The sequence below is a fragment of the Enoplosus armatus genome, chromosome 12, assembly GCF_043641665.1.
Source record: "Enoplosus armatus isolate fEnoArm2 chromosome 12, fEnoArm2.hap1, whole genome shotgun sequence".
NCBI lineage: Eukaryota > Metazoa > Chordata > Actinopteri > Centrarchiformes > Enoplosidae > Enoplosus > Enoplosus armatus.
The window spans coordinates 7,469,942-7,485,760 of NC_092191.1; the positions used below are offsets into that span (position 1 = coordinate 7,469,942).

The window sequence follows — 15,819 nt, forward strand, 5'->3', positions numbered from 1 at the left end:
TAAAGTCAGACGTTCACAGCAGGGTGGCAAGGGACAGTGAAATGAGGATCTGTCAGTTGTCCATCTCGCATCATAAACAATTGTAGCGTTTCTCTGTGACATATTTTACAGTTTCTCATAAGAACAGATTTGCGAGAATGTTTCTATTACATAACACTGACACAGGAATGCATAAGCTATGTGTAATATGAGAATATACAGCAGGCTTGGCTTTCTCCTCCTTTTACGGACTACAGGAGTTAACGGCAGGACACAGACATACATTTATGACAGCTGATAAAGTACACTACATGGTCATCAGTGCTACCACACCGATACACCGAAAAGTTACCCAGATTTCTGGTGTGTAACTCACCTCAAGTTGCTGCCGAGGAGCTGATATGTGAGTGCGTCTTGGAGAGGCTGGGATGTGGAGCAAAAATCCCACATCCAGCTGACGTCAGGATGGGGGAAGTATCCCACAGAGGAATCTGAAGCTCACATCAAGTATTGTCATACCGCAGCTCGCACATACAGACTCAATTTCATGTATATTTCCAAATCCCGTACAGGTATGTTCATCCTCACAAAACAACCAGAAGCATATTTTGTAAATTGTATGTGAAAGTCCTGTTTACCATAATGACTGCATAGAACATCTTTTATAATCTATCTATGAGTAACGTTAACACATTATTTTATTAATTCAATTTAATAATGCCTGTCCTGACAGGAAAAGTCCTTGAAAAAACTGGTCATTTCCCGATACCGTGATATAAACACGTGCCTACTTTTGCTGCATTCAAGTGCTATCGGACATATCTGCATTTAGACGAGAGCTCGAATGAGGGACGCAAAAATACTGAAGAACTTACTTGAAAACTACAGTAGGACTTTAATGGAGAAGCCGTGTCAACAATTGATGTTTGAAACGACGTGTTTTGTGTTTCAAGTATTCTACTCGATGTTGTTTTTACTTTTCAGCCAATACCAAATATGATATTGACGTCTATGTCATTATTCATCCAGAATGAAGTTGTTTTACTTTTATATGTTGTATCTCACGGATAGAAATAGTCAGGGCGAAAGACGTCCCCTCTCAAATGAGTAAAAACTCAAATTACTGTTAAATGTTTTGTTTCTTTCAGGTCAAGATCAAAATAAACGAACAAACGAATCGAAATATATATATATATATATACATTTGAGGGGATTCATTAAATAAGGGTATACAATGTTGTTATATCGTTTGAGGGAATGATCTTAAACACAACACTGAAAGGAGATGCAGTAATCGACAAAGGAGGCAGCAGGGAAGTGCGTATCCGCATATGGCCCAACGGACCTCAGCGCGAGAGGCGGCTGGTTTCGGGAGAAGTGACGTTGTTCTCTTCGCAATCAAATGTTTGATTAGTTAGAGTCTCTCTGTGACACAGACTTTCATACAGACAACGAGCACTGTGTCGCCAGAGTTGAGTAACGTTATGGCTGTGGATAGTTGCCACCCTGTTTTCTTCTTTCTCGCCTGCATGCAAGCGGTTACGTTAGCGGCCCACGGTAAGTCCCTACGTTAATTTACTCTATGGACTAACCTAGCTAAATTCAACCTGTGTTAAAATCGTAATGCTAGCTTGGTTCCACAGCTGTGAATCGCCGAATAAATCAGAGTTTGTCACACGACTCAAGAAATGGTTATTCAATTTGAATATCGGGTTGCATGCGGCATGTCATTGCTGTTTTGTATTAAATAGGCGAAATGAGGACGGATCACTGGCCTCACAGGAAAAAAAAAGGTAAATCCCTGCTAAGTTAGCTAACAGCGCTCTGCCTGCTATCAGGGAGTGGGGGATTTTTCCATGAAATTATCAACACACGGACTGATTCTACTGTGTTAAGAGTATCTGAAGTTTAAATCAATATTTTGTGTCATTGGCAACCTCTGTCTAGGTTTTATGTGAAGACGCTACAGGCAACAAGACTGGTATTGTGAAGACCAACGTTGCCCACTGTTACTGTACAGTATGTCTGAGCATGTAAACAACTAGAAAAGGTTTAATTTGATATGAGAGGAGCTGTAGGGACGAGATTCACATCTTGGCTAGACTAACTCTTAAACCACTGTTTACCTCTACAGAAAACTCTTTAACATGCCACAAAATTATTAATTAACTGTCAAACATTGTCATTATGTGTGAAATTAGAAATACTCATATATGGCTTATTACTTGAACAAAGCCTACTGCTTCATTTTCTGTTTTTTTGGGGGTTTTCTTTATTTCCTCTTTGTAGTTTTCAGTATTACCCAATGCACGTTGTACGTGATGTATTTCTGCAAAGTTTTCCAGTTTTTCTTTATATGAAGATGTAAGCAGATTCATTATATAGTAACACATATAGGAATCCAACCCAGCAGAAGGTCTGATGTTGTGCCTTGGCTAGTGTACTAATGTCATTGAAAAACCTTAATGACCAATTTTGGAACATAACCAATTATCATATAAGGAGGCATCAAGTGAGTTTGTATTGATCCTCTGCAGTCTGTGGACTTCATGCTAAAATGCATCTCTGGTGATGAAATCAGAAGTGAACAGCTCTAAGTACAAGCATTAATGCACCCAGACTGTATAAAGAATTTATTGACTTGCAGACCACACAGTCTGTATGTGCTCAGCAGTCTAGTGTGCACAAAGTTGTCCCTGACTTCAAGTTAGTTAATTGACAGAGAAATTATCAACAACTATTCTGATAAACTGATTAATAATTAAAGTAATTTTCAAACTATACAAACATTCCAGCTTCTCAAGTATTTGTTGCTCGTCTTTGTCTTATTAATAGTTAATGAAAATAATATTTAGTTTGCAGCCCTTTTTCTAATAACACTAATAGCAATAATAAAAAAATGCAAAACTGTTAAGACATTTCTTCATATTCTAACACAATTACAGGATGTAAACATTGATTTATTTGAATATGGATCTGAGATAATAAGGCAGGTTTGGACACCCCTGGAGCTCTCCTAAATGCTTTATGTTAGGCAAGTTTATATTGCTTTTACTCCTAATCCTAAAAGTGTCACCAAAATATGTCCCTGAGAATTTCTTGGTCAGATAGGAGTGATCTCCTACTCTGAGAAGCTTGATAGATACGGGCCCTGGACACAAGATGCTAGGTCAGATGCTGACTGCTGTAGCTACATGATGAGGGATTGGAAACTAAACACAATTTGCGAGACTGAGCGCTCATCAACATCCTGTCATTCAGAGACATGATATTGAGTATTGTGGTGAGGTCGTGTATACTTGTATCCTATATCTGCAGGCCTATGTGATGACAAGCTGTATGGGTTTGATCTTGCCACTGCGGCTTCCACAAGTTGTAGTTTCATTGAACAGGACTGGATTGGGATGGTCTCCTATTATCTTGTGTAGAGTCTTGACATATGAGTCATGTTGTGTAGTTGGGGCCAAAGTACTGAGATGCTTTTAATGTTTGAGTTAAATCCCCCTGAAGCCCTGTACATAGTTATGAGTCACTGCATACAATAGCACAAATTGTGGCATTATGACCGGGGCTTTCTGAGAAAACGCACACCTTACCTTTGAGTTTGCTTTTGTTTATGCCTTGGAGTAGATGTGTCGCGTCTCACCTAATAGTTCATCACGAAAAAAACAAATAATGAGCAGTTATCAGTTTACCAGCTTGATGGTTAACAAGACATGTAATTAAGGTTGGGTATCGAAGCTCTACTTTTTCGGTAAAGACTGACGTGTCCATAGCACAGAGTAAAAATGAAATCGGTCAAGTAGAACTGAAATGATTAGTTGAACATTTTTTTCAAATAAAAATGCCAAACATTACCAAATTCCAGCTTTTCAGTGGTGCGGATGTGCTTATTTTCTCTTTTTTTTATCATTTTAATTTGAATATTATTGAGTTATAGACTATTGATTGGACAAAACAAGAAATCTTAAGATGTCAGCTTGAGTTTTAGGAAATAATGGTGGGAATCTTTATCAATTTTGTGGCAGTTTATAGATCAAAGAAAAAATAATTGTTAGTTGCAGCCCTACTGTCAAGTACTGAAAGCCGGCATCAAATGTCTGGTTAGATTCGTAATGTTGTTGGTACTCTCTTTGGTCACAGAGTCCCTAATTTAAATTTAAATCTTATCTGATTTAGACTAAATTTGTTTATGCAAAGTTATTGTGTGACTGCTTGAGTTCAGACAGGTAACAATGGAGAACATTGGTTTTGTCAGTTAAATGGAAAAAGAAAAAACATGTTTGTATTTTGCAGAGAAAGCACAGGTGTAATTAATAACATTAATAATGATTGGCTCACTGTCATGGCTTACTGGGACACTTCATGGAACTGAGCCATCATTAGAGCCCTGGAGCACCTAAATAGAGTGCAGCCATTATTGATGTTATTCGTCAGTTAGGTCCAAATGTCTGCTTTGAAAATAGTCTATGAGACACTGTAGTGACAGGAAAGACATCTGGGTTGTATGTCTCACTGTTCTGTGTGGTTAAATAGTTGATGCATGATTTACTTTGTCTTTGATGTTCTACAGTGTTCTTGTTGTGTGTGTGACCTTTATATATTTGTGCTTTGTACAGTGTACGTGCCCATGTCTATATCGTCCAGTCCATCTCTTCTACGTTCTTCCTTTTCACTCCCTCTGTAAAGCCTTCTGTCGTCAGCGTCTGTGGCTGTGGTTAAGCTGAATTCTCATTCTGACTGCAGGTATCAAGAGAGCTTTAACTGTCACTGTCTCTCAACAAAATTGCAGTAAGCATCTCCAATTAGTTGCAAAGTCAATCACAAATATAAAAATAACAATATAAAGGTACCAAAATATACAATATAGAATAAGAATTTACAGTAACATTTAACAAGAAAGACAGACTTTGAATAAAAACATGGAAACACCACAGGTTTTTAAGTGTGGGATAATATAAACTTATTGTATTGCATACTACCATTTATGCTCATTTTATTGCATATAATTTTTGCATTGCACAATAGCTAAACGTTTCTCTGGGCACCTACAGTATATACAGTGGGGTCCAAAAGTCTGAGACAACTAGTTCAAATACTTCTATTTTGCATTTGTTTCAAATGTAATACTATTTTTTTCATTACAAATGATAATATAACACTTTGAGTGAAAGGTTTAATCTTTGAAAAAAGTACAGGGATTTCAGAAAATCTTAGTATTTGGTATGTCCCCCTTTTCCTGACTGCATGCACTCGAGCTGGCATGGACAAGTTTGTGCAAAACCTGATGACCCATGTTATCCCAGCATGATTTGACAATGTTTCCAAGGGCTTCTTGTGATTTCACAGAATGATTGGCTTTGAGTCTTCAAGTGCCCCCATAAATAGTTCAATGGGATTGAGGTCAGGTGACTGTGGAGGAAAGTCCATGACAGTCAGGACTCCGTGGTCATCTTTGGTCTTCAAGTAGTTCTTGCAAAGCTTTGAGATATGTTTGGGGTCATTATCCTGCTGCAGTATGAATCCCTCTCCACAAAGATGCAAACCAGAGGGTCTAGCATGTCTCTGAAGAATGGAGTGGTACTTCTCCTTGGTCGGGGTGTAGTTGATTCGGTGCAGGCGTCCAACTCCAGAGTGGGCAAAACACCCCCAGACTTGAATATTCCCACCACCACGTCTCACTGTTGGTTTGATACACTGCGGTATCGTTCTCTCTCCTGTTCGTCTCCTTACATACACCCGTCTGGTAGTGCCATAAATCTCAAACTTGGGTTCATCAGTAAATATGACTTTTTCCAGTCATCCACAGTAAAATGTTGGTATTTCTTAGCCCACCCCAAGAGTTTGGCCTTGTTTCCCCTTCTGAGAAGTGGGTTAGAAACTGCTACTCATCCTCTGAGACCACTACCTGCGTTTGACAGGACTTTTGCTGATTGGAGTCTGGCGGTGTTTGTTTAGCAAATTCTGTATCTTTGATGAAGTTGCTTTTTTTTTATCTCTCAGGGAACTAAACTTGATGTATTGATCTTCTGATTGTGTGGTCACCTTTGGTCTGCCCGATCAATCTGTGGCTACAACTGATCCCGTTTCTGCAGAGCGTTTTAGAGTTTCATGCACTGCCCCCTTAGAAACCTTTAGTCTAGCCATGATTTGACGCTGAGAAAGCCCCTCTTTGCCCAGAATAACAAGTTGACTTCTGACACTTTCACTTAGTTCTGATGCCATGTTTCCCACTATCACAATGCTACTTAGTAGGCAATGATCTGCTGGAAACTTGAGGCACAGCCATATTTATAACAGCTGAACAACGGCTGCAAGCTGAGTTAGTTCAACGAGCCTCCGATGATGATCAAATTCATCATCTGAACGCATGCTTCGATGGAAGGAGTTAAGTTGGTCAATGCCACAAATTTGCTTAAATTTGACTGCTGACCTAAAAATAGTGCAGAATCAAAATATTTCTTCCTCTTGTGTTTTTAAATGGTTTGTGATTATTTCCAGGTTTATGTGAAAATATTTGAGATTTTCAATGTGGTCTCAGGCTTTTGGACCTCACTGTATATGTTTGTGTTTGAAAGTGATTTGTAGCAGCACTCTTTCAGTAACTTTTAGTCACGCACACCAGTGACCTTCTTTTTAAGTCTGATTGCATCTGATCTCTCTTCCTGCTTCTGAAAAAGGTTTTTGCTTTGTGCGCACAAATCTGTCAGCCTCATCTGCTGCTGTTGCTTCTGTTTTCTGTCTCTATATGGTGACACTTACAATCTGCTTCACTCCTATAAACTTATAAACATGCTCTGTGTTTAGTAAATCATTTCTAGTTTGTTCCCAAAGTTGACATTCTGACCTTTTTGAAATTGGTTGATTGAAATCAGTCCCCCAACTTTAATTTTAAATGTGTAAACTTAAGATAAAAACTGTAATGGAGCATTGTGAACTGTCGATTTAACTACAGTTTCGCTCAGGAATATGTCCTTGCTGTAAAAGTTTTCTCCAGTATTTCTAAATTATTTGACAGATGGGGCATTGTGTGTGTGTGTGTGTGTGTGTGTGTGTGTGTGTGTGTGTGTGTGTGTGTGTGTGTGTGTGTGTGTGTGTGTGTGTGTGTGTGTGTGTGTGTGTGTGTGTGTGTGTGTCTAGAGCTACCTTGTGGTGACAGCCCTCAGCGACCAACGTTACTGTTGCGGTTATCACTTCTTTTACACTACATATGCATCCATCTGAGATTTCTCTTTCGCTCTTCTCACGTGTCAATTTGTTTTTGAGCCTCTCTGTGTTGGCGTGGGTGTTTCTTATCACATCTCAGGCACATAAATGTTAGCTCACAGAGGAAATGAAACTGAAATGTATTCTAAAAGATGTATGAGATTTGAAGAGAGAGCCTGTCCCACAGCACCTACATGCATGATAAATGTGCAAACATGATGGGCATTGCCAGTATTGCTTCAGTAAACCACAACAAAACAATGACAATTATGGTTATATAATATAGTATGAATTAGTTTTGTTTTGTTTTTATTGTGATTTATCTCTGAAACAAAAAGTTGATATAAGTGGGAGTGTTTTTTTTTTTAAAGAAAACTAAAAGCAAGCAGAAGAATCGTGTGTGTGACAGATTAACTGTGCAGTGCTATGAAGCATGTCCTTCCTGTTACGTAAAAGAGCACTGGATAGATAACTTCCTGCTATTAAAACCATTTTCTTGTAGTGCTTCTAAAATTAAATTAAACTGTAAGTCACAGCACTGAAGCCAGGATCAGGTAACAAGGGGACAAAAGGAAAAACAGTCCCTGTTTTTGTGCTTTGCTTTGAGGAACTTGAGGTACTTTGGAATTGAGGAAGTATGTGCACGGAGAAGGCTGTTGGGAAATGTCTTTTGTTCTCAGTTTCTCGGTCTTTAAGTAAGGGTCAGAAGAGTCATTACATAAAGTTTCTGCCCTCTGTCTCCCCACTGCAAAGTTTAAAGGGATTGATACGTATCTGCACTTTGTCTGTACAGAAAGCCAAAATATATTTCCTGACATTTTGCTCATGTTGGCGACTGTGTGTGGAAAAACACGTAGATACACTGGCAGAGGTTCACCAGGAGTATATTATGTATTAGTTTTCATGCAGTGCCCTCTGGTGGGAAGTTTATGGTACTACTTTACAGACTGAAACTCATCAACAAGAAGGGGGCTGTGTGAGGGTTGAGCTGAGCGTCTGTAAATGATCATGAAAACTCTTCTGTACAGAGGAGGGATTTCTCCTCCTCTCCTCAGACTATGGCTTTCCAAAGAACACATTTTTAGACAATATTTTGCTGCTAGTATCTTTCTGGGTAAAATATTTCTGTCAGGGAAAGAGTGGTCCACCTACGGCATAATTTGACTGTCTGATATTAATATAATGCTTTTGTTTTGGTGTTTGCAGTCTGATATCTGTGTGTCTGTTTCCACAGTGAAGCCGCCAACCAACGTGACCCTGCAATGTCGCAACATGAAAAACCTCCTGGAGTGGAGTTACGAGCCGCTCTTGCCAGAGCTGAAATTCAGGATCGACTATGGTTCTGTGTCAAATTTTGACATAAATAGGTTTGTGTTTGTAGTTATACACATTACCTGCTGCCAGTTTAAATCCATATTTTATAAGATGAACCCTGCTTTAAACTGTACAAACAAACGGCATACAATCATGTGGTTTGTATGCTACACTAAGTGTTAAAACTTTATTTTAAAACATTTATCATATAATATAGTTTAATAATCCTTGATCAGGCCTTGGTTCTTAATATAAAATACCCAGTTATGCCCATCAGAAAATACACACTGACTTTGTTGTTTAGATCATCAATGTCGAACAGCACCCTGCTGGAAAGTAATTCAGGATGTGGACAAATCAGTGAAGCGCTCTTTTAAAAACCAGGGGTTACATGGATGGACCGACATACATTCTTGATTAGATATTTAACAAGATATTTATTATTGGCTCCTAATAATTTACAGTGTGTTTTAAAGCGTTCTTTGATCTTTTACACACATGTACAGCAGGCTTAAAACGATTTATAGATGTGTTTAAAACTACTGAAGACGTGATTATAACATATACCTTCAGTCTCTAGTGTGCGTCAAGCTCCAAAAAAGCTGATCTCCTACATTTCCCATAATTTTCATTTCTTGCTGGTTAACACGTCTTTCAAATTCCCTACCCCCAGTTTGTAATGCGGCCTTTCTGTCTGACAAAGTTTCTCTTGTCTTATCTGTTTCCCCAGTTCTTCTAATGAGCTTTGGGTGGAGCCACCAACTCTACAAGCTGATGTGTCATTTCTCTCTGATCCAAATGATGCATACTTCCTTACCATAACCGCTGTGATTGGACCAAATGAGTCTGCTGACACCCCTCCTGATGGAATCGTTTTCAGCTATTTCATGGACTCTCCAGCAAAACAGAAATGTGAGTAGTGACGTCAGTATTCACTGAGCTTACAATGCGGACATTTAACTTTTGACATTTCGAGCATAACCCAATCCACAGAGTCCACAGCCACGCTAGCAGCTCTGTGAGGCTGTACGCGGGCACAGTGGTGCTTTGAGCTAAATGCTAACATCAGCATGTTAAAACAATGACACTGCTAACACCCTGATATTTACCAGTTTACCATGTTCACCGACTTAGTTAAGTGTTAGCATAATAACACTTTCTAATTAGCACTAAAACACAAAGTACAGTTGAGGATGATGGGAGTTTCATTTGTTTTGCAGGTATTTAGTCATGAACCAAACTATTGGACAAATTAAAACTTTGACCTGATCATGACAGTAGATGAAAAGTTAAGGCATCACTAAAGTTTCCTTAAGATACTTAAAGGATTGTATCCTTCCTGAGGGGAACATGAATGTGTGTAACAATAGCTGTTGAGACATTTCACGCAAAGCCACAAATGTCAACCTCATGGTGACGCAACAGGAAAAGGATCCCTAAAGTAATTTGGGAACCATGAATGTCTGTACAGAATTGTGTTCCAATCCATCAAGTAGATGTTGAGATATTTCGCTGGATAAGTGAACTTTGACGTGCTGGTGGCACTAGAGGAAAAGTCAGGGATCACCAAAGTTAATAGGACTGATCCTCTAGGCACCATGAATGTCTGTACAAACTTTCATGGTAATCCATCCAGTTATTGTTGGGATATTTCAGTCTGGACCAAAGTGGTGGACCAGCCACTAAAACATCAGCCATTTGCCGTCCCTTTCTAAATATTAATGTGAGTTGCAAGAAAAGCCACAAAAAAATATCTTGCCAACATTACTGGAATTTGTTGCATTGAATAAAAAAGTGGGCTAAAACACTTAAAAGTACCCTGTGCAGGTTTTAACCACAGGTACAGCTATGGAGTAACATGATAGTTTCACACTATTCCACTGATCAACAGTTGGTGGCGATAACACGCAGAGGCAGGGAAGAAGAAGACTGCTAGTTGATGTTAATATGGCTGTAAACAACACGCTTTGACAATGTCGTATGAGGAGGAAATACATTCTGTGTGTTTGTTAGGCCTCAAGGATGCATACAATGCATTTTAGTGAGAAATTATGACTTTAACGTTTATAACATGATATATCTGGTTATTATCTGGATAAGTTATTCAGACCATAAAATGTCAGAGTAAAGGTAACTGTTCATCATCTCAGTATTCCTCAGTCACCTACGTGAAATGGAGATTCAACTAACGATTAAGCCATGTTCATGTTGGTTTCCAGGTTTTGTGGACTTCCCATCAGTCAACGTCACTGCCCAACAGGATAACAAAGTCCTGTTCCGCTTCACGCATCCCGGGTTGTTGTACCCAAAGCTGACTGGCCATCCAAATCCCAAAAATGGGGAGAAGAAAAGCCACAACGCACTGTCGAGCAGAAAGCTACCTACATTTAAATACGACGTTGAGATCATCAACCAGGTCAGACAGCACACAGTCTCACATCTTCTGCACCTTCTAAAGTTTGTTAAGACATTGATGAAACAATAACAGCAGAGGAAGTTTCCTCGTGTAATTATTTACACATTTTGCATCATACACTCAACACTATTGTCTGTATCACTGTGAAGATTTGTTGAGAATGACCCTCACTGTTTGTTGTGTGTGCAGCGGAAGCCATCCCACAGATTCTACTGTGTGGAGAGTGTGTGTGAGCAAACGCTTTCAGTGAACTCTACACAGGAGAAACACTGTCTGAAGATCAAGGGGGAGCTGCAGAAAATATTCGTTAAAGCCGCACAAGAGTACTGCGCCCTGCCTTTAGAACAAACACCACTTGAGCCAAACAGTTGAGTAAAATTAGTTTTGTTTGTTTTTCCTGTCTGGATTGTTTGGATGCACGACGTTGGAGTAACATGTGGTTTGTTGATAGTCACTGGAAAATGATGAGTTTAGAAGAAAGCGCTTGCTCTTTGAAGGGTTTGAAGCCGAAACCTGACGTATAACTTGTGTAAACAGAAGACACGGCAGAAAAGCAAGGTACATCACCACAAGACTGTTCTTTAAGGTGGATTTTTCCTTTTTATATACACGCCTCCTCAACAGTAAACCTCAGCTCTCCTGGTATCCACCATGATTCTGGGTTTCTGCTGGAAATAAGCAAGTTACTATTTTTGAAAGTTGGATGCAAAAGACAAAGAAAAGCAGCCAATCCTCACATTTAAGAAGCTGGAACCAGCAAGCCTTTTACATTTTTGCTTGAAAAATGACCAAAATCATTTATTAATTGGCAACTAATTTTCTTTCTATCGATAAATCGAGTGATCGCTGCAGCTCTAATCACATTGTGCATTCACTTTGTGGTAATTAATCAGTGCAGCGCATTGCAAAGTCAAGACTGTGGGTCTGCGTTTTTTTTAAAGGTGGGAAAGGTAGAGACGAGTGGAGGATAAGGGTACAGTCAGGTGTGTGGATGAGAACTCGCCACACTAGCAGGTGAAAGCAGGTCACCAGGCTGGAGGAGTAATAATCAGCAGCTGGACACGTTTTACCCTGCAGAGTCTTTATCGAGCCTCATCATTGGATCAAACTTGTTCATGCTTTTATTAACAAAGCCAGACTGTGTGTGTGTGTGTGTGTGTGGGCTATTAGTCAATTAATGCATTTACTTTTCTGTTTTGTCCAGATTACATGTACATCTACATCACCATGGTCAGCGTGTTTGCCGTCATTACAATTACTTTCGTCCTCTTCATGGCGTACCGAAAAAAGACCAAACCCCAAAGTTCTTTACCAAGCTCTATGGTATGTTCATCCTACCAACTTTGGTTTTATACAATGAGCCTCATTTAAATTATTCGGTTTGAATATGCTAGACAAATTTATCCCCACTGAAGGAACAGGTTTTAAAATTTTTAAAACACTAATCTAACAATTCTTCATTGTGTTCTTTTTTTTAAGGCATTCACGAGTCGACTGAAGCAGTGGACCCTGGGAGTGGTTCGAGACCCAGTCGTTGTGCCAGAACTAGGGCCTAAATCACCCACACCTCTACTGTCAACCACAGAAGGGAAAGAATGTCCGTTTGATGTTCCCTCCCCTTCTGAGCCTGACCTCCGTCTGCGCATCGGGCCGTTATCGACCGAGGACGAAGGTGTGTGTGACGTCCTGGAGGTAGAGAATAATGAAGGATCTGGGTACACGCAAGGCAACAACTTGGATGAAGAGGAGACACTGTACTGCAGCGAGCCTTCCTCTGGTTATGAGAGACGTCCGGTGGTGGTTGAGTAAGGACAACTAGAGTTACACCAGTCGAATGACTAATAGATAAAAGTAATTGCAAAATCAAATCAGTCACCAAAATGTTAACAGTGTAGTAATGTTGTCCATCTATTACGCACTTCATTTGAAGCCAATGATTCTGCTGCAGTCATTAAGTTTGCAGGCGTAATTGTGACAGAGCGCCTCATATTAACGTGATAAATGACAGCATGGTACATTACATTGATGTGACAGGCTTTTTAGTCCAAAGTGACTTAAAATAACCCAACAAACAAGAAGAAGCTTCTTCAGTTTGTGTACAATAGACATCAAGGAGTGTTCATGCTAAGTTTCAGCATGGGGTGTACTGTTTATAAAATCTGTAATCTTTAATGGTATTATCAACATATAACTGGCCTTGTTATATACTAGCAGCCATATTGGAAAGAAATGTGGAGTAAAGCATTTTTCTCGGCAGCAAATCTAGAAACTGCCTCCCGAGACGTTGTTACATCTGACTCGACTGTTGCACTGTTAAAAGACTGTTCTTCAAGTAGTGGCCAGGATTGTAACTGAGAAACCACTAAATAGTTACCTGTTGGCTTCATCATGTAAACTTTCAACTTTCAAGACTTCACTGCGATGAATCCTATACAGTGATTCAAAGAGACTGTGCTTCCCTCTCTCCCCTCATACAGGAACATATATATTTGCATTTGTTTCATGCAAGCAAGCATTCCCATATCCACCTGAGGCGGTAGGCCAAAATACTGTATTCACTTTGGAATAGTGCATCTTAACAAATACTGCGAATTTCCTCTTGCTTATTTGCACTTGTGTGTTTTCTACTGAATACAGCCCCCCAGTTCACCCTCTGTCTGACTCAAGCCGTGTGAGATCCCGTCTCTTCAAGGCCCACCTCCCTAAAAGCCCACTTTCTTCCGATTGGCCAGATCCCTGCAGCCCATGAGGGGCAGGGAGACGCCTCTGAGCACAGCGCACGGCTTCATACTGAGCCGCTGTGCTTGACGGCATATGGCGGCTATATTAACTCAGCTTGGAAAATAGAGATAAGGGGCACTGAATTTGATGAACTTACTTTTTATCAGACCAAGAAGTAAGTTAGCTGAGTGTTTCTGGGGACGGGGCCTCACTGATTACTGTACTAAAACACACAACTGTATTCGCTGATTTTGGTGAAACTCGATCATTTTGTGGAGGAAATGTTTTCTTGTTTTCCCTCTGATGTCCCCCGGCTGCTCTGCCTCAGCTCTCTGTGATTTACGGAGTTTCCTGATGGACAGAAAGCTTTATAAAGTAACTGCTAACTGCTGCTAACTGTAGCTGCCGTTAGCTCAGTTCGCTCTGAGGCGTCAGACAGAATCAGAAGTAGAAATGGAGACGGAAACGGAGCGTTCAGAGCAGTCTGAAGACAGGTTTTGGTTCACAGGGATACATTTACCTCATTATTTGGCAAAGGTTTATATGAATATCCTATATTATAACATTATGTATATGACGATAAGGAAAAGCGGCGAAACGGAAGTTAAATGGTCTTTAACTTTTGTAATATGACATTTTTCGAAGTGAAACGGAATATTTGGACGGGTATAGTTACAAGAGTGATTTGATGAAGTCCTTCAGATGTGACTGAATCACTAAAAAACTCAGCATGGTTTATCGAATACAGAGCAGTACGGTCTGCAGAGGATTGTTTGACCCCTCCGTCACCCCCTTTTACCAGCTGGTTGATCAGAAGGAGAACAAGGCTTATTTTAAAAAAATTAATTGAACAATTAACACACAGACATGGGCTTAGGATTTTGAAAACGTCTTTTAAATGCTTTTAGTGCAGTTTGAGGCCTGGGATTCATTCATTTATCTTGCACTGGAGGATAAAGTGAGGTAACATTACGCAGTCCTTTTAGACTTTGTTGTGCCTTTTCTTGGTGTCAGTTTTTGAGCTACATATGGACAACTTATTTTTGTTTTGTATATAGTTTTTTCTTTGCCTTAAATAACTGAAAACAAGTTGCTTTTATTTGTGCAAAATGTTTCAGTCCACCAATTTCAAATGGGGGGAAAACTGAGTGATTGTCTGGGTGTAATAATGCTTCACTATGTTGTTTAGTTAATATTTAGATTTTGAATTGCAGCCAACTCATTAAACTCAAACACTCGGTTCTCTAATTTGATCATTGCCACCCTAGCCGCTTGTTTTCCTCTCTCAGCATGTTTCCGGTTGTATATTACCTTTTAGTCATTTTTTCAACATTACACCATTTCAATAAAGATTCATTGATTTATTATGTACTTTCTGCATTTTTTTTCGTGTCCTCTTCTAATGAAACAAGAAGAGATCTTGTGATAAACTGAAGTTTGTGTAAAACATCCTGCGCCCCAAATACAGAGTCCCAAATTCTATATTGTGTTATTGTGTGTGAAATGCTACCCATAAAAGGAAGGGAAGTTGGTATTTCAGTGTAGTCAAGCAGTCAAATATCAGCAGAGTGATTACTGTCCCACTATTTAAATCACTGTCAGATTCTGTCATGTAGTGTTACTATATAAGGGAAGAAGCACACATGTCCTGATGTTTCATGACATTTGAGCAATCCACTTTCCTTCCTCTGAAACCAGTAATTTGAGCAAAAAGGGAGACCTCTTTTGTGTGTGTGTTTGCATAGATGTCTGTTGGTTATGTTTCCTTCCTCTTTGCTTTGTATGTGTGTGGGAGTAGGGAGGCCTTTTTTTTACGGAAACCTTTTGTGTCAGTCGATAACAGACTTCACTATTAGGTGTGCGTCCTCAACTGATTATTGCTATTTGGTTTGCAAGTAAGAGCTCAAGGTTTCCAATCATCGACAGCGGTGGTTCCCTGATAGGCCCCCACCCACCGCACTGTCAGACGGACTCAAGTACCCCATCGTTTATTTGAACTGAATTTAAGCTGGAGGTTAACACTATTAATTATGTAAAGATGGATATTGTTAAAATAGATTTAAGTATTGATCCCCTACTCGTAGCCAACAATTTCAACCATTTGTTCACTACTTGTAGCTTTTAACCATTCATCCATTACCTTTCAGCATTTATGTTACTTTTGGTTATTTTGTTTTATAATT

General features: G+C 39.5%; 1 protein-coding gene across 1 annotated transcript; it reads left to right on the plus strand.

Annotated features, from left to right (window-relative positions):
- The first annotated feature begins 1,332 nt into the window (after nt 1–1,332).
- On the plus strand, nt 1,333–15,001 carry gdf10b (growth differentiation factor 10b). The gene is made up of 7 exons (XM_070915878.1): nt 1,333–1,536; nt 8,420–8,552; nt 9,230–9,411; nt 10,719–10,915; nt 11,105–11,282; nt 12,120–12,238; nt 12,395–15,001. The coding sequence occupies exons 1-7, from the start codon at nt 1,464–1,466 to the stop codon at nt 12,722–12,724; spliced, it is 1,212 nt and encodes a 403-aa protein (XP_070771979.1). The 5' UTR covers nt 1,333–1,463; the 3' UTR covers nt 12,725–15,001.
- Nucleotides 15,002–15,819: the final 818 nt, after the last annotated feature.

What these genes read in the sequence shown, in the direction of transcription:
- gdf10b (XM_070915878.1), top strand. Translation starts at nt 1,464, where the DNA reads ATGGCTGTGGATAGTTGCCACCCTGTTTTCTTCTTTCTCGCCTGCATG. An exon ending in ACGTTGAGATCATCAACCAG is followed by an intron (nt 10,916 to 11,104) that starts GTCAGACAGCAC and finishes TTGTGTGTGCAG; the next exon opens with CGGAAGCCATCCCACAGATT. An exon ending in AACACCACTTGAGCCAAACA is followed by an intron (nt 11,283 to 12,119) that starts GTTGAGTAAAAT and finishes TGTTTTGTCCAG; the next exon opens with ATTACATGTACATCTACATC.